General features: G+C 39.7%; 3 protein-coding genes across 3 annotated transcripts; all 3 read left to right on the forward strand.

The window, feature by feature from the left end:
- Positions 1-182: 182 nt before the first annotated feature.
- On the forward strand, positions 183-4,786 carry cunh9orf85 (chromosome unknown C9orf85 homolog). The gene is made up of 4 exons (XM_005922641.3): positions 183-358; positions 1,240-1,346; positions 1,724-1,837; positions 3,140-4,786. The coding sequence occupies exons 1-4, from the start codon at positions 257-259 to the stop codon at positions 3,381-3,383; spliced, it is 567 nt and encodes a 188-aa protein (XP_005922703.1). The 5' UTR covers positions 183-256; the 3' UTR covers positions 3,384-4,786.
- Positions 4,787-9,538: 4,752 nt separating this feature from the next.
- gda (guanine deaminase) lies at positions 9,539-18,613 on the forward strand. The gene is made up of 14 exons (XM_005922645.3): positions 9,539-9,760; positions 10,287-10,375; positions 10,572-10,743; positions 10,951-11,038; positions 12,832-12,937; positions 13,901-13,928; positions 14,022-14,129; positions 14,330-14,437; positions 14,538-14,635; positions 14,755-14,822; positions 15,307-15,453; positions 15,631-15,749; positions 15,852-15,879; positions 17,007-18,613. Exons 1-14 carry the CDS (start codon positions 9,632-9,634, stop codon positions 17,069-17,071), a joined length of 1,353 nt encoding a protein of 450 aa, XP_005922707.2. The 5' UTR covers positions 9,539-9,631; the 3' UTR covers positions 17,072-18,613.
- A 2,618-nt stretch (positions 18,614-21,231) lies between these two features.
- Positions 21,232-24,603, forward strand: si:ch211-214j8.12 (uncharacterized protein LOC100000539 homolog). Its single transcript, XM_005922644.2, has 4 exons — positions 21,232-21,469; positions 21,618-21,784; positions 21,880-23,081; positions 23,497-24,603. The coding sequence occupies exons 1-4, from the start codon at positions 21,232-21,234 to the stop codon at positions 23,888-23,890; spliced, it is 2,001 nt and encodes a 666-aa protein (XP_005922706.1). The 3' UTR covers positions 23,891-24,603.
- Positions 24,604-24,635: the final 32 nt, after the last annotated feature.

Raw genomic sequence — 24,635 nt, forward strand, 5'->3', positions numbered from 1 at the left:
CGGTGATGTCATTGACAAGCTATAATTTATTAAGTGTGTTTGTAAATGTAAAAAGAAATTCTGACTTTAAAAAAATAAATACATACATGAAATATACTGTTTATTAAAATAACACATTTTTCTTTCCTTTTTTACGTAATTGTCAATGACGTTTCATGACGCGTTCTTACTTCTTCCGGGTTAGTGCTCTCGCTCGGCGGCATGGTGCTTAGTTTGTGTATCTGTGTAACGTGTGTGGCTAAAAAGGTTTAATAACATGAGTTCTCAGAGAGGCAATACATCTCGATCGCGGGGCCAGAAGCATCAAAACACAACTGCGTTTAAAAACGACAAGTACGGGGCGACTACACAAGTGAAGGTGTGTCAGCTTTGCTGAGCTAAGTTATTTAGCCTTGTATTGCATTTTGCATTTGGGCCATTTTATCAATCTTCAGAATATTTTCGGCTAGCCCATTTCAGATTTTGCTAAAGGTTTTATGGTCCAAAGTTTGGACGTGTGTGTGCTCTGAATTTTTTTTTCCTCGTGTATCAAATACTTTTCAAGATATTTGAAAACTTGAGGTGTCCTACCATGAATTTAATTTTGAAAAGTATTCTGTGTGTTTAATTTTGCATTATTGTGAAACACAATTATATCTAATAAATGTTCAGAAATTACCTGAATAGTCTGAAGACTTCAATGTGAAGTTTTTATTAGCGTATTTGAATGAGTCTTGAATTTATTATTTTATTTTATTATTCTTAGTTTTTCTATGTTATAACTAGTCAATACATTCTGATACATGGTAAGAAAGTAAGAAAGGCTAGTGAAAGTTTCTGACTTTTATCTTTAATAGTTTTTGAGATACTCGTGTGTCACGTCATTTTACCATAGTGCAAAAAAAATAAAGTTGTGTATGTGTGTGAAGCTATAATTGTACAGAAACGATTCTATAAGCTAACTATGCACCACAAAATTTGTAGGTAAATCTTCAAACAGAATGGTGATTTGAGACAGAGTGGTCTTATTGCTTAATTAATGCTTCCAATAAGTGTTAATTAAGGAAAGTTAAACTTATTCACAATATTCATTTATTTGAGAAAGGCTGAGACTGTAGGGAGTTTGTACTTTTTTCTTCCTGTCATTTCTGCCAGTGATAAATCATTTCCTGTGAAAACTTGTTTATAGCTCTTGCTTTGTTAAACACACATAATATTGGAACATCTCTATTGTCTTTGCTTCTCTAATCTCAATTGTAGAAGGCAAATTCAAAGATCCATGATGGGCTTTGTCAACGCTGTAAAGGTGTTCTTGAGTGGAAAGTTAAGTACAACAAATACAAGCCACTAACACAGCCTAGAAAATGGTAAGTATACATAAGTATTGCAGACTTTGATTTCAGTACGCAGGGCTAGGGGCAAATTCTTACAGCTGCTCATGAAAATGCACATCAAGTAACAACAAAGCAGTCGGTGAATTGAAGAGTTTATTTCAGTTTATCAGCTTCTTTTTTTTACCTGTGCAAAAAATGAAACTACACCACAAACATTCTTTGCTTATTTCATATCGTGCATGATTTTAGCCATCTCATTTTTTCATAGTGGCAGACTTTGAAAATTAGCCACTAAATATTTTATCTCCACTGCTTAGAAGAATTTTCCCAACACATGGATATATTGTTTTAAGTGGCAAGTTAAATACATTGGCCTTAATAACTGATTGTTTTTTTTGGTTTTTTTGCAGTGTCAAGTGCTCCCAAAAGACAATAAAAGATGCGTATCACATCATTTGTAAGCCCTGCTCTCTTCAGCAAGAGATCTGCTGCAAGTGTGGGAAGAAGGAGGAGATTGTTATTCCGTAAGAGGATAAGTTTGCGTGTGTTTTGTCCTTATATACATTAATGTACAAAGTACGAACTCAGCCATCATTTCTTCATATTTTGCTTCCAAGGTGCCAGAGCTTTGTCCTCCGCTCAAAAGCTGTTTAAAAAAGGTCTTGAGCAATAGTTCCTCAGGCTTTCAGAAAGTCTTTCATAGTTTTTCTTTGAACATTGGCTGCTTTGTCCACTCATTTCCAGTCCAGTCCTTGTACCTGAGCATTTTTTTTAGGATTTTTTCTTTGTTAAGCCACTTAATACCCCCCAAAAAAAAACAAAACAATAAAACACTGCTAACTCAAAGGAATAAACCAGTGTCACATCTCCATTTAACAGATATTCAACAAACAACAAATTGTATGTTTAGGCGTTTTGTTCCCATTTCCTTAGCTGAAGCTTTGAAAGTGCCAAAGAGAAAACTGACAGCCAAAAGAAAAAAACCCAAGAAATCTTGCATATGGTGTGCAGTATGTCTTTAAGAAATTTGACGAAATTAAACAAAAGAAGAAGTGCCAGGCCTAAAAACAAAAAAATATCTACAGCAGATGAACAGTATCTAAAAATGATGTTCTTAAGAAATGTGTTCACTGAAGCGTCATTACAAATGCTCTCAGTGGAAGGGTGGTTGTCAAAAAGCCATTCTTAAGGAATAAGGAAAGGCTGAGGTACGCCACATTACACAAAAACTGGACTGAAAATCAGTGGCAACGGGTCTGATGGAGTGATGAAACCAAAGTTTTTGGTTCAAATCATCAATCAAGCTGTGTGGGATCATCTTGTCAGAGAAAAGGCAGCTGACATCCAAAGAAGAGCTTTCAATTTTCAATGTTCTGAGAAAATCAAATTTGATGACACCAGTTAATTTTTTTTCCTTTCACACTGGCAACAAGTTTTTAAAATGAACATGAATTACAGGAGTTTCTACATGTGTTAGATTCCTAAAGAGACGGGATAACACCGAAGTGATTTAAGCAAATGTATTTTCATCTTTTATCACTGACAAGCACATACACATAATACTGTAACTACTGTAAGTCTGCCACCTTGTGGAGAATAAGATACATTGTAGCCAATACTTGACCCTGAACATCATTTCATGGGCTTCTCATATTTTTAAGCATTGCTTTTGGCATCTAAATGCTTCCACTAAGTGTTAATTAAGGAAAGGTAATTTCCTGTAGCTTTTTGAGTTACTGACTTTGTGACAACGCAATACTGGAAGATTTGGATTGTTGGTGTAAAGTTAAACAACAGTTCTTATATCTTTTTTCTTCACCGTGTAGGGTGAACTCACATCTGGAGCAAAACGAGCAAGAAGTTGATGAACAGAGAAAGAAAGGATGTCGACGAAGGAAGCCAGACATGGATGGTTTGGACAGTGATGATGATTATGATGATGATGAAGATGACTTTGATGACTGTGAAGAGGAGGAAGATAAAGATTTAGACGAGGACTCTGCAGCAAAAAAGCCACAGAGAAAATCTGCTGTGCTGCCGGACCTGTCGCCAATCAATATTGAAGATTAAACACAATAAGAGTTCTTTTCAAACCTGTGTAACAAATAGGATTTTTTGGGGCAAAATACAGTATCAGGTTTGTTGCAGAAGCTCTCTTAGACTAATATATGTCAATAAGCCGATGCTGCCTGCTTGAATGCAGAGCATGAAGAAGGAAGTCAGGTGGTGAAATGCACAAAAACTGCCAGATGACATCAGAGGGAGCAACGTAATTTTTCTTTTTAACGGAGTCGGTGTACTTTCTAAAGAATCTTTAGTTCTGTAAATTGTTTAAACTGCCATAAATAATGTTTTATAGCCTTTCATGCATTTTGCAAACATTTTGCAATAAATCACACTGGTTAGTAATGTGTTTGCAGTGTTCAGCTTTATGCCGCTGCTGAGCAGTTAGTACACCGAGAGATGTCCCTAATATTTTGGCTGTTGATGTTTATAGGTTTGGCTATCGGCTATCATAAACTGAAATGTATCCAAGACGCACTGTATATGTTTTCGGTTAAGTAGCACCAATTATTGCCGTTTTTTATTTGATTTTCTTTTGTTTTATTTGTGTTTAAATATTAAAATCTTCAGAATATCACTGATTCATCTAAAATGTACAATCACATAAATGTAATACAGCAGTTTTTCCTCAGACTAACTTTAGAAACACTGAAAATCTTGATGTTGCTGAATTTGAAAGGAGGATATCTTGAACATTTTGATTACAACTCACATTAGTAAACTCACAAATTATGAAAGGCTCTTGGTGTGAGGAAAGCTAGAACCTCTACTACACATTTAAACATTTATCATATTCTATACAAACATTCACCAGTGTCATCTGCTTTTTGTACATACACTCATGAGACACTTTATTACGTATATCTCGTCAGCACTGAGTTGGACCCCTTACGCTGGAAACATTCCCCAAAGATTTTGGTCCATACCGGCCTGATGGCTGCAGATTTTTCAGCTACAAATCTATGTGATGAATCTCCCGTTTCACCACATCCCAGAGCTGCTCTACGGGATTGAAATCTGCTGATAAGTTAAGCCAATTTGAGTGCAGTGAACTCGTCATTTGCCAAAACATAGTATGCCAAAAAGATACCTCTGTTACACCAACAACGACCAGAAATGTTGATCTAAGGCAGAATGGTTGCATGCTTTCATATTGTCTGTGCCAAGTATCACCCTACTGTCTGAATGTTGCAGAAGAAATGAATCATCAAACAAGGGAACATTTTTCCAATCTTCTATTGTTCAATTTTGGCGGCTCTAAGCAATTTATATCCTCAGTGTCCTGTTTTTACAGGCACTGGGTGTGGACTTCTATTGCTGTAGACCATCTGTTTCAAGGTTGAACATGTTATGCGTTCAGAGATGTCCTTCTGCATACCTCAGGTTGTAATAAATTGTTATTTGTTGCCTTCCTATCTGATTGGTTTTGCAGGAAAATCCCAGCAGATCAGTAGTTTCTGGAACACTCAGACCAGCCTATCTGGGACCAACAACCATGCCATGTTCAGAGTCGCTTAAATCGATGTTCTTTCCGTTTCTAATGCTCGGTTTGAACGTCAGCAAGTTGTCTTGACCACGTCTACATGCCTAACTGAGTTGGTGTAATGTGATTGGCTGGGTAGATATTTGTCTTAACGAGTGGTTGCATTAACAAAAAGGCTCGTAAGTTTGTTTGATGAGAACTGTTACACATACACTCATTTTGTTTCTGTAGTGTGAAATCTTTAAGCCGACTTTCCGTTACTGAATAACCTGGAGTTACTTGAAAGCAGGTCTTTTTGTGCGTGCTGGCACCATCTAAAATTAACGTGTGTTGTAATTTATCATGTGGGCTTCATACATTTAAAAGCACATGGTGATGTTTCAAATACTAATTCCTCATTAAAAAATGAGTCATTGTAATAAAGGACAAGAGTGGGTGACCACATCACTGGGCTCCAAGGGTTCCCTCGAAAATTTGTGTCACATGTCTTTGTTCTGCTTATATACTCATGACTGAGAATTTAAAAAAAAAGAAAAAAAAAGCCTAATTTGATGCTGACACATGATTTTTTCCAACTAAAGAGCTTCCAGAAATACATTAATAACTGGATGAGGTAACAGCATCATCATGAGACCCGCTGGTTTTCATTTAAGTTTAATGCAGTGCAAACCAACAATGCCAGTTCAAGGTTGCCTCACATAAACTCCACAAAGAAGTGGCTGTATTAATAAAGGAAGAGAAATTGAATATGTGTTTTTGAAGGTGTAACATCTAATATTTTTATACTGTTAACCGATCTGTTGTTGCCTCACATGTCATGTTGTCACCGTCTGGCTAGCAGACCGTGGGGGTGTAGGGAAGGAGGACCCAGGCGCAGTGCTCTGTGTGTAAACAGTGCGTTTATTTACAGTGTATGAAACTAAACAACAATAAATCCCCGTGCTTTCCCCAGACTCCCGTGTCGTGTCTTCTCCCAGTGTTTGTGCTCTCCGCTCCCCTGTCTCAGCACTCCCCATGCTGGCTGCTGTCTGGCACTCCACACCTCTCGTGGAGTCTAATGGAATGATCCCGCGTCGTTGGGAGCTCCAAGACTCTCCTAAGTAGCTCCCCCGACAAGGCCTGATCAGCAGCAGGTGTGTGGCTTCGGGTGTGGCCAGACCGTCAGCAGGGCCACACCCACCAGGCCTGAAGGCGCCCGGCGAAACACATTTACATATACACACACACACGCAAACAGGGAGAAGGACAGCAACACCAAATATACATACAATAATAATAATATAATTCATAACTGTTCAGGGATCCTGGGTCGCTCAGACCCAGGATCCCTGACACATGTTATTATAATTGTCTTGCAAATTATAAATAGAAATCTATAGTTTAGCAAAATATTTTTGATATTATTACTAATATATTATCTACTTTTACTTTTTATTTACCTTATTAATGCTTTATAATTTTCAATAACCAGTTGCTTATTACCTTGGTATTGAGAAAACAGTAGTAAATGTTTAATGGGAGCAAAGCCTCTACAGCCTTTGTCAAACATGGGCAAACTACAGTGGAAAAGAGTAACGGGTCATATCCTATATTATTTAAACCACATTTTGTGTATGTTTATATATAAAAGAAGGGATAGTTCAGATACTTTCGTGCACAATAAAGAACACATAGATCCACTTTTTAATCCTCTGCATTACGGATGTGGTCAGAAGCTTGCATCCACCCATCATAGGCATGAAAGTCATGGTATGTTGGCCAGATGAGACAAAGATTTAACTGTCTGGCCACAATGACAAAAGAAATGTTTGGAGGTGTAAAGGTGAGGCTTTCAAACGTAAAAATACTGTACCAGCTGTCAAGCATGGTGGTAGTAGTCTCATGCTCCTGGGCCGTTTTGGTATCGGCTGTACCATATGTTGCACAAAGTGAATTGAATAATGAAGAAGGAGGACAGTGACCCCAAGCACACGTCAAGCTTGGTTTTGAAAATGGATAAAGCAGGCTAACATTAAACTTCTGGAATGGCCTTCCCAAAGTCTCGAACTCAACTCTATTGAAAACGTATGGACTATGCCTAAAAGCTGAGTCTGTGCCAGGAAACCAACCAATTTAAATGTACTCTGTCAAGAGGAGTGATCAAGTCTTCAAGCAGAATTATGCCAGATATTTATTGATGGCTACCAAAAAGCATCTAGGTGAGATGCAACTTACTAAATGACGTTTGACCAAATATTTGTGGGGATGTATGCATAATTGAGCCTGTATGTGTACTTTTGAAAATCTATAATAAATTCAAGTTTGTGCCAGGAGTTCTTGGTAAAAAAAAAAAAAAAAAAGTATGTTGTAGATCATTCCACCCTGGAAAGGGAACAGTAATGATGAATGCCTGTAAACATCTGACCAGAGCTGTGGGTTGATTGGGGTGGTTGCAGCTCAGGTAGACCAGGTCATTCTACTGATGAAGGTTAGTGGTTCGATCCTTGGCTCCTCCTGTCTCCATGCCAAGTATCCTTGGGCAAGATACTAACTCCAAGTTGCTGATTGTTGGGAAGCACTAAAAGCTTAGAAGAAAGTGATTGGGTGAATGCGACATGTTGTACAGTATAGAGCGCTTTGAGTACTCCAGGAGAGTAGAAAAGCGCTATATAAGAATCAATCCATTTACCATTGATAGTTCTGTTTCTGGGGTCATCAAATGTATCTAATACAACTTTTGTATTTGTCGGAAATTATAGGCTGTATTTTTTCAAATGAAAGACTAATTTTAAAGACTTTCACCTCTGATTGCTACAGGGAGTGCAGAATTATTAGGCAAGTTGTATTTTTGAGGAATAATTTTATTATTGAACAACAACCATGTTCTCAATGAACCCAAAAAACTCATTAATATCAAAGCTGAATGTTTTTGGAAGTAGTTTTTAGTTTGTTTTTAGTTTTAGCTATTTTAGGGGGATATCTGTGTGTGCAGGTGACTATTACTGTGCATAATTATTAGGCAACTTAACAAAAAACAAATATATACCCATTTCAATTATTTATTTTTACCAGTGAAACCAATATAACATCTCCACATTCACAAATATACATTTCTGACATTCAAAAACAAAACAAAAACAAATCAGCGACCAATATAGCCACCTTTCTTTGCAAGGACACTCAAAAGCCTGCCATCCATGGATTCTGTCAGTGTTTTGATCTGTTCACCATCAACATTGCGTGCAGCAGCAACCACAGCCTCCCAGACACTGTTCAGAGAGGTGTACTGTTTTCCCTCCTTGTAAATCTCACATTTGATGATGGACCACAGGTTCTCAATGGGGTTCAGATCAGGTGAACAAGGTGGCCATGTCATTAGTTTTTCTTCTTTTATACCCTTTCTTGCCAGCCACGCTGTGGAGTACTTGGACGCGTGTGATGGAGCATTGTCCTGCATGAAAATCATGTTTTTCTTGAAGGATGCAGACTTCTTCCTGTACCACTGCTTGAAGAAGGTGTCTTCCAGAAACTGGCAGTAGGACTGGGAGTTGAGCTTGACTCCATCCTCAACCCGAAAAGGCCCCACAAGCTCATCTTTGATGATACCAGCCCAAACCAGTACTCCACCTCCACCTTGCTGGCGTCTGAGTCGGACTGGAGCTCTCTGCCCTTTACCAATCCAGCCACGGGCCCATCCATCTGGCCCATCAAGACTCACTCTCATTTCATCAGTCCATAAAACCTTAGAAAAACCAGTCTTGAGATATTTCTTGGCCCAGTCTTGACGTTTCAGCTTGTGTGTCTTGTTCAGTGGTGGTCGTCTTTCAGCCTTTCTTACCTTGGCCATGTCTCTGAGTATTGCACACCTTGTGCTTTTGGGCACTCCAGTGATGTTGCAGCTCTGAAATATGGCCAAACTGGTGGCAAGTGGCATCTTGGCAGCTGCACGCTTGACTTTTCTCAGTTCATGGGCAGTTATTTTGCGCCTTGGTTTTTCCACACGCTTCTTGCGACCCTGTTGACTATTTTGAATGAAACGCTTGATTGTTCGATGATCACGCTTCAGAAGCTTTGCAATTTTGAGACTGCTGCATCCCTCTGCAAGATATCTCACTATTTTTGACTTTTCTGAGCCTGTCAAGTCCTTCTTTTGACCCATTTTGCCAAAGGAAAGGACGTTGCCTAATAATTATGCACACCTGATATAGGGTGTTGATGTCATTAGACCACACCCCTTCTCATTACAGAGATGCACATCACCTAATATGCTTAATTGGTGGTAGGCTTTCGAGCCTATACAGCTTGGAGTAAGACAACATGCATGAAGATGATGATGTGGACAAAATACTCATTTGCCTAATAATTCTGCACTCCCTGTATATATGCTTACATCTAAATTTGCGCAAAAGAAACGACGGAAAGTGCCAGCTTTTTCTGTCTTTTGCGCTGATTTCTGAGTGGTCATGTTTCTTTTTAGAAACCTTGACCACTACAAAGTTTACTATTCAGCAGAAAGCATTGACTCGTGGATAACTTTGATACTTTGCATTACGCACCTCATACTAAGCCAGGATAACAAAGGCAAAACATGAAATTCATCCTTAAGCTTATCAGATCACACGTTACAAGTGTTATAACATATAGACGGGACGATCCCGACATGCACACCCTGTCCTCTCATTGGCTGCTCAAGACCTCTGCCGTCAGGTGGTGTTTGGCACTGGCAGAGGACAAATACCCGACTCGATCCCGCTGTATCTCACTGCTGCACCGCGACTTACATGGAGAAGAAATGGCGAACTCCGACCGAGCCGACACTGCAATAGCCTTCGTCTACAGGGGCACGTTTGTCCACTCGACTCAGCAAACGGCGCTACAGATCCTGGAAGATGCGCTCCTGGGAGTGGATGCACAGGGAAAGGTTTGTGGAATTCCAGAATACATTGTTTGCGTTTTACATTTGATAAATATCTTGATGACTATTTTTAACTGACAAAGGGGTAAATCAGGCTTCAGGGCGTAAATCTGGTATAACAGGCTAGGCTGTTTTAATTTTCTCATATAATTAGCTGTTGCTGAGCAACTTTGGCAGTATGGCCAACAGTAAACCCCCTGATACAGAACACTTTATATTATAAATAGACGCCTACAATGCACCTGCCTGATTACGTGTCTAATAAAAAAAAAAAAGATATATAACTTTTAATATGAATTTTTTTTTTATCCTCAGAAAATAATAGATTCTGGTCTCGGTTGTTGTGGACAAAGGAATATGTTTGTAAACTGTTGATGAAAATATATTTTAAACAAACGTATTAAAAATATACAGCTGTCTATTTTCTTCCAAAGCCTCCCCCTAAGCTCTCAGTTCTCTCAGCTTGCTTAATTACAAACACCTTTCTGCATGTATGCTTTTAACCCCGGTCTAATTTACATTCTGCGGTCAGATTGCTTTTATTAGGGAAGGGAAGGAGTTAGAAAAGCTGTCCCAGACCTTTGGATTCAAAACATCTGACATCACTCAGCTGGCACAACAGTAAGTTTATTATATAATCTTGATGTCATTTCAGTAAATCAGAGCTTGTTTGCATTATAATGTCACACATATAGATATAAAGAAAAGGGATGGATAGATGGATGCTCATCTTGTATTGGAAGAAAGTGATTTCTTTCATAGGTCATAAAGCATTTTTTTTTTTTTTTTTTTTTTTTTTGGGCTTGCTTCATTCTAGTGAGTTCTTCATGCCAGGACTTGTAGATACCCACATCCATGCATCACAGTACAGCTACGCTGGCACCGCATTGGACATGCCGTTACTGCAGTGGCTTAATGCTTACACCTTTCCTGTGGAGTCATGCTTCAAGGACTTGGAGTTCGCCCGCAAGGTCTACACTCAAATAGTGGTGAGTTTGCCAACATCAAGAGACAAGTGACTTTGGACACTTATTTCTTGATGTGAAACTTTGAACATTTGCATCAGTTCAAAGTTGTTGATTAAAGACATTCAACAAGCCAAAAAAGAAATCGGATTGTGACTCAGCCTGTGAGTTAAGGGTCTCAGAAGTGTTGATTTGGTCTTAATCCTGTGATATGATCCCTGTGCTTTACAGAGAAGAACTCTGAGAAATGGAACAACGACTGCATGCTACTTTGCTACGATTCACACTGAAGCTTCTCTTTTGCTGGGCCAGATTGCAAGTAAGATGTCTTATACTAAAACACATGCACAAACACACTTTGAGCTGAATGTTTATTTTGAAGCATTACAGTAGGCCTCTTAATTCTTTAAATATATATCACATTTGTTTTTTATGTGTAATAAGCTACGATAATGTTTTTAAATTTTCCATAATTTAAGATGACAAGATAAGGAAGCGGACTTTACTGAAGGCTGTGCTAATAATATAAAAGTGCCTAAAAATAATCAGAATACTAGTTTGTCTCACTTCTTTATAATCATCATCATGTGCAGTATGTTATGATGCTTTGACTCAGACTCAGTTATTTAATTTTTTTCTTGCCTTTCTTCACTCTAACGATATGTTTCATAAACACTGCAAAGAAATGGTCCTTCACCTTTATACCCTAGCTTTATCTTTATCTTGTTCCTGTCATATTATATAACACTGAACACACACGCACATGAATTTGTAATGATGTGACCCCAACGCATCAAACCCTGTTATTGGCAACTTTACAGAGTCATTTTGTGCAATCAGGGGCATTGAACTCTTAACTTTGAACTCTGAACTGTTGAACAGAGGCATGTGCTTGTGTATAGGCAAGTTGGAGTATTTCCAAACCGTACATTTAACATGAGAAAAGCTTAAGAATATACTTGCAACAAACCAATTTGTTCAGTCCAGGTTCAAGCTCGGATACAGCGATATAGTTTTTCCGACAGATCAGACACAAAATGTTTTATCATAGCTGGACCACATAATTTTAGAGTTATGAAACCACACCTGACAACAGAGGTGTAGATCTGAGATTTGTAGTGACTAGCCTATCAAGCTACACCCTAAAGCATGCCATGATGTGTAATATTGTTCTCCGTAATTGAGAGGGCCATTTATTAAAAGAACATCATGTTCTGTTGTATGGGCTTGAAACTTGTTATCGAGAACATAAACAAACTAGGCAAATGTTTACTGAGGTCATATATCAAGTGAGCAGTAGAGTCATCATCCCATAGAAGTCATTCACTTCACTTTACAGGGGGAAATAGAAATTTTTCCATCTTATATACACAGATAATAAACAAGCAAAGACGAGACACACCTAGAAAGCTTAAATCACGTGTGGGCATGTCCATGGATGAAAAATAATGCAGCTGTCTAACGATGGGATGTAAAAGAAAGTGCAGTTTTTCAACCGTCTTACATCCTAACTTCTGTAACCTGATCACCTGAGGATTTTACAGCACAATAATCTGTTTAACAAAGCATTTTTTAATGGTTGCAAACAGAACATCTCTGGGATAAACTCAGCCTGGTAGCAGGAGTATTCCACCTGGACTTTTTCAAAGCATATCACGAGAGAAAACACACCTGTGTACCTAATTATTTCACTTAGCTGCCTCCGTATCAGGCCTCTGGTGTCGTGCTAACTGAACGACTGACCTAAACTATCTTTAGTCCTATCAAAACAAAAAGCCATATTATTGCAAGCGGTGCTGCTGAACCTGTTTAGCACTAAAATGCACTAACTTCCACATTACACAATATATATATCAGATGACTGGCATAAGGAGTTAGAACAAGATTTTACTCTGACATGTGTAGGGCCTTTCAAGGACACACAGGTGACATTACGGAGGCTGTTTATTATATGTGAGCATCGCAACTGCACAAATACTCTTCATTTAACATGAGCTGACAATGACTGAGCTTTGTCCTCAAAAATCTAATTAAATCAAATACTCAGTAACAGCTTTGAAAGGATGAATGTTTACTTATGTTCCTGTTTACTCACTGATGCCTTTCTTGCAGATGACTTTGGACAGCGTGCTTTGGTTGGCAAGGTGTGCATGGACAGGAACGATTGTGTGAAACATTACAAAGAGACCTTGCAGGACTCTCAAGACGAGACCTGTCGGTAGGTATTAGATGCTTAATATCGTAAAGCAGATCTTGTGTTACAATGTTCTTTCAATCTAAAGATATTCCATGACAGAACAGGTTTGGTTACTTTGTAATTATTTAGTCTGGATTGTAAAAGAGGCAGTTAAGCTTTAAGCCTTTATGTCAGAGACCCTGATACAGATTTTTCCAGATTGATGCCAAATGTGTTACAAATTTTTTTTTGTGGGAGTTAATCTGATATCATAGACAGACATGTCAACACTATATGGTAAAAAGAAATACTTTTTCAGTAGTGGAAAAGAACAGTGAAGGTATCACCTGTTTGGTTGTAATTGTGGTCAAAAGTCAACATAAACTCATGGGCATGGCTGTCATGGTCTTTTTTAACTGATTGTTTTCTGTGGTGGAATGATTGTACAGCACACATCTTTGATGAGTGTAAAAGCCAAGAATAGGTTCCAAAAGTTTAGATTTACATGGGATTAATCAACACAGCGTCAAAATATTACATACGGTTTCAAATATATAAATACACTTAGCAAGTTGCACCTCAACCATAGTCTTCTGGCATGATTCTGGCTGAATATTTGACCAACTGGTAGAGTTCCTGTGTTTCCTGCACAAACTCTGCTTTTGAGCGTAGTCCACAAATTCTCAATGGGGTTGAGGTCGGAGCTTTAAGAAAACCAGAACCTTAATGTAAGGGATGCTCCCTTATGGCATAACCTTGAATCTAATTCTACTTAGGATCTTTCCCTGAATTAAACTTTTAAGGTCCCAATTTAACAGAATCACACATGAAAACAAAATATATAACATTAAATCACACAAATATGCCAGTTGTGCTTCAGTACACATGATTACCAGCAGATCTGTTCTGAGCACAAGTTTCAGTTGCAAAAATAGATAATGTTTGATATCAGTAAATGTATCTGCCACAGATAAATAAACTACATTGTTAATTTGCTCTCTGAAGGTTCATTAAAGAGCTTCTGGAGAAAAAGGTAAGATTCTTTAATACAATAAACAGGACTTTTCAAAGATATTAGGAAAAAATACGTTTTCTGATTGTCTCTCCTTCCGTCCTCTGAGGGCAGTACCCTTTAGTGAAGCCTGTGGTGACTCCTCGTTTCGCTCCATCCTGCACAGGAGCGTTGCTCGAGCAGCTGGGAGAAATCGCTAAAAATAACAACCTGCACATTCAGGTGAGTCAAACTAGGCTATGTCTGCAGGAGTCTTGTATTCCAAAGAGACAATGTAATGTTGGGACGATGAGGTAAAATGCACACATACATGTTTGGCGTAATGCAGCAACTGTGCTGCCACTCAATCTGAATGCTAGAGCTTTTGTCAGAGGTTTTCTTAAGCTATCACTTGAATATCTGATGTGTTTCTTCATTGTCAGAGTCATATCAGTGAAACTCATGAGGAAGTAAAGCTTGTAAAGGAGCTGTTTCCCGAATCAGAGTCTTACACAGATGTCTATCGCAAACACAACCTGCTAACTGACAAGGTTAGTACACTACTGCCTGCACATGATCAGACATTTTTACACAAAACATTATATAAATACTTACAACCACTGACACTATTAATGATGGGGTGATTCACAGACAGTGATGGCCCACGGGTGCCACCTCAGTGATGAAGAGTTGGCTCTGTTCAGAGAGACTGGAGCCTCTTTGTCCCACTGTCCCAATTCCAACTTTTCGTAAGTACTTTATGGTTTCTAGAACCATATCTGACCAAGAGCCATGAAATAAAGTCTATGAAGTTTTACATAATGAATGAGTTTGATTGTCATCTCTCTCTCTCTCACCATCTATCCAGGTTGTGCAGTGGAGTGTTAAATGTCCGCAACGTCCTGAAACACAAAGTAAAGTTGGGGCTGGGAACAGGTGGGAGAGCAGAGCAAGTGTGAACACAGTTTTAATTTTGCAAACACACCAATTCACACCATAAGGAAGTCATAAAATGATGTGTGATGATTAAGCTTTTGTAAACTCTGGCCCACACTAGTGCACATTGTTATTAATTAACTAATCTTCAGCAACAATCACTTTAAAGTTTTATTATACAACTGGGAGGTTCAGAATCCAGCTCAGCTTAAAGGTGTGAAGTTAAGCTCAAAGTTGGTAAAACTTTTGATTTAATAGATGCTTTTGCTGCAGCACGAAGTGGTGGGGAATAATGAGGAAAAGATCCAGGAATCAGTGATGTCACACACTAACACTAGAATGGCGCCACAGCAAATGTTTAAAACGTTTTTACGATTATAGGAAAAACCTGACAACGCCATCCTGGAAATCCTGACAAACCAAGTGGCTGCTTTTCATATTTTTTCATTGCCCTGTCCTGTCTGTGTCTGTGGTGCTGTACCAGATGTGGCTGGAGGCTACTCCGCCTCTATGCTCGATGCTGTGAGGAGAGCTCTGGATGCATCTAAAGTCTTGACCATCCAGGACCCAAAATACAAAACACTCAGTTTTGAGGAGGTGTTCAGAATAGCCACACTGGGAGGCAGTCAGGGTAAGCCATTCAAAACTAGAAGTTCTTTAGTAAACATTATGATTAGCACTATTATGATAACAGAAGTAGTAATAGGCATGTGCTCAGTAGCTATGTAGTCATATATCTCATCTTTTTGATGAACTAACTGTCCCCACATTAAGAAACTGTTTATTTATTATGCCTGTCTTTCTGTAGCCTTGTCCTTAGATGACCAAACAGGGAACTTTGAAGTTGGCAAAGACTTTGATGCCCTGAGGATTAATGTAGCTGCTGAGGGTGGGCCTATCGATCTCATCCAGGACGAGGAACCAAAGGTTGGTCTAAATTGGTTGAAATGAATGAATTAAAGCAAAACAAACTAACTAAATAAACTCTAATTGGAGTCTCACAATAATCTATAATATCTTGAATTTCAGATTCTTTTGGAAAAATTCTTGAATTTGGGTGAGTGTCACTTTCTTTTTGCTCCAGAAAATCTCAGTTTAATGTGACTTTGATGTGTTACGAGTAGGGATGGGTATCGTTTAGGTTTTATCCGATACCGGTGCCAAACCGGTACTTTTGAAACGGTGCCGGTGCTTAAAGAATGGAGAACACAAAATTGGTCCAAAAACCTCTCATGTTCAGCGGTTTTGTTTTTTTTTGTAAAAAGATAACAATGTTAGCCTTTTCTGCAGCTATGGGGCATATATGGTATCACTCTTGGCTGGAAGCAGCGCTTAATCAATGGAAAAAAACACAAACTTTGTCCAAAAACTTCTCGTGTTTAACTATTTTCCACTTTTTCTTTGGTCATTTTAGCCTTTTTGGCCAGGGTGAAGGGAGTATCTGCCATCAAACAAGAAGACAGCCGCATGTAGCTATGATGATGTTTGCTAGTTCACCTTAAGTGCATTAATGTAATAACGTGGTTAGCCTACTCAACATAAATTACACACAAACAACATTAAGCTACTCACGCAGAGAAGAACGGCTGCTGCTGCCATCATCATCCTCATCATTTCTGCTACACTGGCAGGGCTATGGGCCAGGACTCTACTCTTCGGGTTCTCTGGGGATGTTGCAAACTCCGAATCCGATAACAGGCACCACACCCGCAGTAGATGTGCACGGTGTGAGGTCTCGCAGCAAGCTATCAAATACGGCGCATTTCTCGGCTTTTAAAAAAACCGCTATGCGTTGCCAGGTGTTTCATCGGATTTGAGGTGTTACCTCCTTTGACAGTATCACAGTATCAGCTTAAAGCACTTGTTGCAGGCTGCTGAGCATATTTTGCTGTGAAGTACAGACAGACTTGGACCGCTTCGCCTTGGGCATTTTTAATCTGTAGCTCTGCTCTAAAAGAACGTACGTACCTGGGCCCGCCTATCCTCGGAAACGTAAAATGATTGGCTAGAATCTAAAGTGTATCACAGTTCAGGAAAAAAAAGCACCGAAATGTTCGCTGCTTTTCGGTCTGGTTACTACCGTTTATGTCAGAACCGGTGCCATCATGGCACCGGATACCGGTACCCATCCCTAGTTACGAGCCATTTGCTTTATGCTTATCTCCCTTTCTTTTTCTGTGTCAGGTGATGATCGTAACATCGTGGAGGTGTTTGTAGCTGGCAGGAGGGTGGTGCCGATCACAGAATAAATACAACTGTACCTGTCTCACAGCCTAAAATACAGGTCCAGGATATCCAACACGACAGAAATCAACCCTGTGCCTGCAAAAGAGACAAAATTGAATTAATCAGAGCATAAAACAGAGACTGTATTTCAATTCACACAAGCCCAGTGGTAACCTGAGCTGGAATACAGTCTGCTGCATGAGTCTTTAAACATAACTGCTACATTGTAAAAAGGAGAATAAGGGATTTAATAACTGAACTTTGCACTTTTTTTAGACGGTTGTTGCCAGAAGAGAGCCAGGTGTGTGTCATTTTTGCCTACTACTAATGCACCACCACTCTCTGATTAACAAAGCACTTTTTTTAAATCTTCCATTTGTTCACAAAGTCATCATGCTTATTATTTAAACTTCTTCCTTAAATTTTTTTTTTTTTTTTTTTAAATCCTGGAGAAGTTTTAAATACTAGTTTTCTATTGCGGGTTGATGTTTCAGTGTCACAATTGTCCACGAAGTTTTGTGCTTGTGATTTAAAGATGCTCAGTGTGCCACTGCAGTGCCTGACCCGATTATCTTCAGTGGTTGATGCTCCAATTTTTAATGCTTGTGCAGCTAAAGTATGCTTTGTGATCCAAAAACTGGAACTGACTCGACTTCTGATTAGAAAATACCAAATAGCACATGATTATACAACCCCAATTCCAAAAATCCTCATCCCCTCTTCTTTTAGCAGCAACCCATAAACGTTTAGAAAGTGAGGAGACAGATTTCTGGACTTCTTGAGGAAGAATGTTGTCATATATTGGCCTGAGCATTGTAGCTCCTCAACACTCCTGGGTCTTCTTTGCTGTATTTTCCATTTCATAATATGCCTGTACTGCAGGCAGGCCACCACCCAGATTCTTCTACTATGAAACCATGCTTTTTCTTTTTAGTACCACTTACCTTTCCAGCCTTTTCTTGTCCTCTGCTCACTGTTTTGAGACGTGCTGCTGATGTCATATTCATAATCAACCAAGATTTCTTCTTCATAAAATCGTACATTTTCTCATTTTAAACATTTGATATGTTTTCTGTATTTTACTGTAATTTAAATATGGGTTTTTACATAGAGTCCCATCTTTTTGGGAACTGGGGTTTTGCTGCTTAATAGAAAGCTCTTGACTGAGGTCTTACATTTTAAATTGTGAGACTTTTTCTATACATATATAAGATAAAATGAAACATTTCCAAACTTTTTTGTTACTAACTTACCTGGTGGTCATACAAATCCATAGTCAGCTTTAATTCACTGAGAATATTTTCAGTGTGTCAGTGCTGCCAGTTATAGTTCAAACAGACTATGTATAGGTTGCTGTAACAGACTTTTTCAGCTGTTAGGGAATGAAGAGAATAATAATTTGAACTTATTGCATAATATGTATTAGCTTTAATACTTGTATTTAAGACAAGTCTAATTTTTTAACTGCTAATTTTTTATCGCACTGCAATAAAAGTCAAGTCTTGCAAACTTGCTCGTCTTTGATGTGTGACATCATCTGTGATTGAAATAAAGAATGACGCCAAGATTGTATTGATTTCTTTTGATATTTAATTTGCAGTTATCAATTTCTTTTTTGTGGAATAAAAAAAATACACACTGGCCCTTCTTTCCAGCAAAACAGGCAGCTTACACATCCTTCAATTAGCAATTTTATACAGTCTGGAAGAGACAGCCTGGAGACATGAAGCTGGCTGTAGTGGCATGTCCTACTGACATCAAGGCTTCTTCTCTTTTTTTAAAACGTCCCATAAAACAGAAGATGTCACGCTAAAATTCACAGCCACTCGTGGGAGAAAACGGTAGTCGGAACAGTTACAGTATAAAAGCATCATAAAGCACTTTTATCTGAAAAAAAAAGTGCTTAAGATAAGATGTAAACAAAACAGAAACAGCGTTTTTATTTCACCCATTGTAAACATACAACGAAACAGCAATACAATTAACTTGATGAGGTGGTGTTGTGTTATTTGTGAATGATTTGTTGAAAAGAGCAAAATCTTTCAGCCCATAAACTGAGCAACTTTCTTCAACTGAGCTAATAGCTGCAAGCAAAGTAGCAGAGATGCTCTCACATGCCTACCCTCAAGTTAAAAAAGTTCATGTCTAAAAAAAAGACTTCTATTCAACTTAGTTTCACTTCATATTTTTCCACTTGGTTGTCTGCACTCCACCCACAGTGGCGCTGTCTAAACATGTGTCTCTAAAACAAATGGAATATTTCCCAGAATGAGAATGAGTCTGAATAAGACTTTTTTCCTGCTGTGCATGTAAAAGTGACACTTTGGATGGTCCTGATTCTACAGACAGTTTCTCAGGTTTATGTGTGAAAAAGACTTTAGTGATTGTTTTGAACGGTGCATGCTCAGGTATCCTGTTCATGGCTTAAACTGGCACAATTAATTCTATTGATTTAATTGAAATAAATGTAGGCCTATAACCTCCTGCTGACTAATCCATGAGGTACACCAGTGAACACGGAAGCCCAGTTGCCCAAATCTTTTAACAGATTTACAGCTTACAGCCATAACACCTGAGCACACCTGATCTCATCAATCTGATCTCAGGGGCTGGGCAGCATCAGGCCTGTTTAGTACCTGAATGGGACCCCACCTCAGAAACCAGGTACTGTAAGGTTGGAGGGCGGCTCCCGTGGTGGAGCGTGTCATCCACCAGTCTGAAAGCTGATCTTGAAGCATTCTGGGTAAAATACTGAACCTTGCTTTATTTGTGTGCGAATGTTAGATAAATGGACTTCTATGGAGCTTTTGTACTCTAGCTGACCATTTAAAGTGCTTTTTACTACAAGCCTCAGTCACCCAGTCACACACACGTTCATACAAGTGCTTTTTTCGATACCCAAGTGCAGACACACTCAGGTAAAAGTGCTTAGGTATATAGATAAAATATATACATGTGTGACTGTGTGAATGAGACTTGTAGCAGAAAGCTTTTGAGCGCTCACATTGTGTAGAAAGACAAGCGGAAGTTCAATTATTTATCTTAATTGCCAACATCGATATTTACTCCTCTCAATCGTAGACTCAGTCCTACTATTGTCTTGCTGCACCATCGTGTGGTACAAAGTGGTATTACATAAAGTATTCGTATTTTGCGTCGTGGCATTGCAACATAAGTAAATGTTGGATGTAAACCTTTTTAATTAACAACAAGTATCTTAAACACAGTTCAAGATTCATTTATAAGATTCACGAATATCAGCATTTAAAGTTACTTTACAGGCACATAATTAAAAGACTTTTCCTGAGAGTAATACAGAACGCCTTAATTAATGATTAGTATTACATTCATAGACAATTTGCTTGCAGATAAGATAACAAAAGTGATAATAATCAGTTAATTTGCATTTATAACATTTTTTTCCTAAACTTCACACTGACCTTGAACGTAACTTGACGTTCAGTGACACTCGGTCCCTCCCTAAGTTTTTCAGAAAGCCCTACCGGGTTACCAGTGAAGTCTCGAGCACTGCTTTTTTTCCGCTGGACTTTCAGACCGGGGAAGTTCACTTGAGTCAGGCAACCTGACGCGAAGTGCTCCTGGGAGACAAAACTCAGGGAAAAATGTTCCAAGTGACGAGCGTCCAGTCAGGAAGTGTTGAAAGCGTCAGAGCAAGGCACAACTGTGCTTTGTTTTCGCATAACGACAAGACAGCACACTGTTACATCTGCCAGGTAGGTGTCAGTGCACTGGAAACTATTCTAAACAATACATTCTGCTCCTTTCAATCTTTCCGTAACTGCAAAGGCGAGTTAGTTAGACAGCAGCACTGATACTTAACAGTTTACTGTAGCTTGGTTAACCACCCACACTCTCATTCACACACGAACACCAAAGTAGTTATTAACATCAGCTAGTATGTTTTAATGTTTAGATATGAACGCTGATCGGTGAGAGGAGGGGTGTGTGCACCGTGTCCGTTTTATATGTGTCTATATATGGTTGTTTTTTTTAACATTGCTGGTAAAATAACTTCAATCCTAATGACACCATTCAAATTACATAAGAGTTAAAACTCCTTATCAACATTATGAATTTATGAAAGAAAGCAATTTCTACTTTTAACCCTTCATCACTTGTTGCATTTGACCACTTCAGCCCTGAAGTCAGCTGAAATCCCACAATGCCCCTATTTCGGGCTTTGGCTGAACGTGGTGGGGCGAAGGCTATACCTGGGCGCAGGAGGCAGAGAACAGGAGACTGCTGGAGGACAGATGAAGATGGTCCGGTCCTTTCACTGAGGCAGCTGTCTCTGCTAAGCCTTGCTGACAACATGAAAAAAGTGTGGGTGAAAGACTATACCGATAACTACCTGGATCAATATTCATTCAGATACATCATGGGGCCTTTCAACTTACTCAGTGAGTTAATTAAAAAATGATAACTGGAGAAATTTAAAAAAGCAGCAGCACAGATTTGACTAAATCACTATAAGTGATCCCCTGCTGTACGTGTCTTAATGATATCTTTGTGGATGTTTCTTTTTCTACTCTTTAACTCTGCCTGTAGCCAGTGAACTGGTTGAGGAGCTGACATGCCTGCTGTGCAGCAGAAAGAAGTTGTCCAGGGCAGCCCTCCACCTCCTATTGGTGCCCCAGCTTCGAGGTCTGTCTCTGGAAAGTTGTCCTGCTTTGGTCACCCCAGCCCTCTGCACTCACATTGCTGCACGCTGCCAGGTTGGAGAGAAACCACCGCTTCCATGTCCGTGTCTCATCTTTTACTCTGTCTGATTATTTATTGTGAGTCTGAACTTTCTGTGTTTTTGTCTCAGGATTTGAGGAGTCTGGATTTGTCTGGAGCCCAGCAGCTACCTTCAAAGGTCATTTCCGAAACCCTCCATGGCCTTCCTGCTTTGCGCTCCCTCTCTCTGACTGGCATGTCCTGTGACAAGCATGTAATCAGAACAATCGCTCACCGTTGCCGTTTGTTGCGGCATCTAGATGTATCCCACTGTCATTTGCTTTCCCCAGGTGCATTGCTTCCTCTTGGAGGTGGGGCTTTCTGCTCATCCTCAGGCAGTCCCTTTAAAGCTCAGAGTTCTGTTTCCACTTCCTGCTCTGATCAGTCCTCATCCTTTCCTGCAACCCTGGCTCCTCTTCCCCTCAGCAGTCTGCTGGCTCTGGATATTGGGTTTGGGGTACAAGAGGAAGAACCTGTGGCTGCTGCAGCCTACCTCCTTCTCTCGCTCCCCTCCCTGGAAAGAGTAGCCATGGAGGGCATAGAAAAGGCCTGCTGCCTCATCGAGCACAGAGAGTTCAGCCTGGCAGATGAGTTTACAAGCAGGGAAGGAGTTGCCAAGCTGGAACAGGTTTGGCAGGAAAGAAGGGACAAGGAGGGCAAGGATAATTTAAGAATGAGGAGAGAAAAAACAGCAGTGGATAGAGAAAATGAGGATGAAGAGGAGGAGGGGATGTCATGGGAGGAGTATAGGAGTGGGAGTGAGGAAGATACAAGTAGAGAAGAAGGGCCGCCTTGCTCTCAGAGGCAGTCAGGGCAAAAAAGGACACATCGGTCACAGTCAGACTTTGCCCTGAAACTGAAGGATGTTAAGGGCTTAACCTTTGACTCTCTGGATAGTTTAGGTCGTTTATGTCCAGGCATTTGCTCCATGTCTGTGAGTGTTGACAGTAATGAAAACACTAGAGGAGGAAGCAAGGTATCTGTGTTAGCCGCAGGCCTCAAGGCCTGGTCCGGTCAGCTGCAGAGACTCTCAGTCCAATTCCCAGGAAATCTGGACAACCTCCTTCCCTCTCTGTTAGTTGCAGGGTCCTCTCTGATTTCTCTTACACTTGAAGGGGTGAAAACCAACTCCTACACCAGACTCCTGCCAGTCATCAGGGCCTGTCCCAGACTCAGAGACCTGCTCATTTCTGCTGAGCCTCCTCCCTCCTTCCTACAAATAGAACATGAGGAGGATCAACAGGACAATGGAGATCTTCCACGTCTGCCTAACCTTTGCTCTCTCACACTCAGGTAAGGTTACTGCTGAGGTACTATTTATGGTATACCAGGAAGTATTGCCCGTCAGTAAAGATTCTACACTGTTTCTTTGTGTGTTCTTGTAGTAGGCTGCTCATAATGATGTTTCACATCAATCTGACATTTATTCATGCCATTAGAGGAAAATCAAGTCTATTCTTGCTGCCAGGCTTAAGAGGCCCTATTGTACAGATAACGCTGGCCTTTATAGTGTTCATATTCTTCTTTTTAAGCTTTTTTTCTGCCTCGGTAGCACCTATCTGTGTTGTGGCATATAACAAAATAAAGTGAGAGGAAGTAATTATTTGAAACTTAAGAAATGAGGCCAGAAAATTATATTTTGATAAGCAGACAAGACTTTGGCAATCTATCAAAGATCTTTCCTCATCTTCTTTGTCTCTCCCTGAAGTTTCTCCTATGAGCACAGCCAAATAAAGCCTGCCATGTTCTGGATGTCCCTGAAGACGGTCCTCAGGTGTCTCCTGACCGGTTCCCCTTTACTGGAGAAGCTCTCACTCGTCTCCCTGCCGTGCCCCTTGGACTACACTTTACAGAGTGTGCTACGCACAGAGAACTATGAGCCGCGTGCTTCTGCAGAATCCACAGGCTCACCTCTCGTGCCGCTCGGTCGGGTACGCCACGTTGATCTGCAGCGGACAGATGTGACGATTAGAACGGTGAAGAGTTTATTACAGCAGAGCAAGAGACTGAAGTATATGGATGTGAGTTGCTGCTGGCAAATTAGTTGCTCCGAGTGGCTGGCCTGCAAGAAGTGCAGTAATGTTCAAATTGTCTGGGCATAATGAAGAGATTACCAGTGGATTCACGTACAGCAAATAAAACTACTGTGCACCTTTTATAGTGTGAGGTTCTACTATAGCTCTACGAGTTTTGGCAGGTTATCACAGGTTATTTTTGCACTGAGAGAACATATTGAAATTACACTTGATGACTTGTCTTATATAAAAAGAGTTATTACAGTAACTTGGATACATTTGAAAATGTGCTGTATAATTTATACCATGTTTTAAATCATTTGTTATTGTTTTTCAAACTTATTAGAAAGTCAATATTAATGTATTGTCTTTACAGTAAGCTATAAAGCTTATATTAAATACCACATGAGTGGATTTGTGTATGACTTATGATTTTATATCCACTATCAATCCACTGCACATGTCCAAACTATCTCAGCCTTGCCTCTCTACCTTTGTCTCCAACCCGCTCAGCCTGTGCTGTCCCTCTGATGTACTCATTTCTAATCCTGTCAATTCTGGTCACTCCCAATGAAAACATCTCAGTGCAAACATCTCCAAACCACCCACCATAGCAGATCTCACTACCATCTTGTAAATCTTCCCGTTCACTCTTCCTGTTGCCTTTCTGTTATAAATCACTCCTGACACTCCACACTGTATGCTCTCTTTTTCACCTCTCTCTCATTGCCTTGGATGTTTGACCCCAAGTAATTAAACTCGTCCTCCTACCTCTCGCATATTAAACTGTTTCCATCTCATTCATACACGTGTTGTGTCTTCGTTTCAATAC

This window comes from Haplochromis burtoni, unplaced genomic scaffold, assembly GCF_018398535.1.
Source record: "Haplochromis burtoni strain Fernald_Lab_line unplaced genomic scaffold, NCSU_Asbu1 Contig_62, whole genome shotgun sequence".
In the NCBI taxonomy this organism is placed as follows: Eukaryota; Metazoa; Chordata; class Actinopteri; order Cichliformes; family Cichlidae; genus Haplochromis; species Haplochromis burtoni.

Excerpts from the sequence above, each read along its gene's own strand:
- gda (XM_005922645.3), top strand. The coding sequence starts at position 9,632 with ATGGCGAACTCCGACCGAGCCGACACTGCAATAGCCTTCGTCTACAGG. Across the intron at positions 11,039-12,831 it reads TTTGCTGGGCCAGATTGCAA|ATGACTTTGGACAGCGTGCT; the intron begins GTAAGATGTCTT and ends CCTTTCTTGCAG. Across the intron at positions 14,823-15,306 it reads AAAGTTGGGGCTGGGAACAG|ATGTGGCTGGAGGCTACTCC; the intron begins GTGGGAGAGCAG and ends GTGCTGTACCAG.
- si:ch211-214j8.12 (XM_005922644.2), top strand. The coding sequence starts at position 21,232 with ATGCCCCTATTTCGGGCTTTGGCTGAACGTGGTGGGGCGAAGGCTATA. Across the intron at positions 21,785-21,879 it reads ACATTGCTGCACGCTGCCAG|GATTTGAGGAGTCTGGATTT; the intron begins GTTGGAGAGAAA and ends TTTTTGTCTCAG. Across the intron at positions 23,082-23,496 it reads CTTTGCTCTCTCACACTCAG|TTTCTCCTATGAGCACAGCC; the intron begins GTAAGGTTACTG and ends CTCTCCCTGAAG.
- cunh9orf85 (XM_005922641.3), top strand. The coding sequence starts at position 257 with ATGAGTTCTCAGAGAGGCAATACATCTCGATCGCGGGGCCAGAAGCAT. Across the intron at positions 1,347-1,723 it reads CTAACACAGCCTAGAAAATG|TGTCAAGTGCTCCCAAAAGA; the intron begins GTAAGTATACAT and ends GTTTTTTTGCAG. Across the intron at positions 1,838-3,139 it reads AAGGAGGAGATTGTTATTCC|GGTGAACTCACATCTGGAGC; the intron begins GTAAGAGGATAA and ends TTCACCGTGTAG.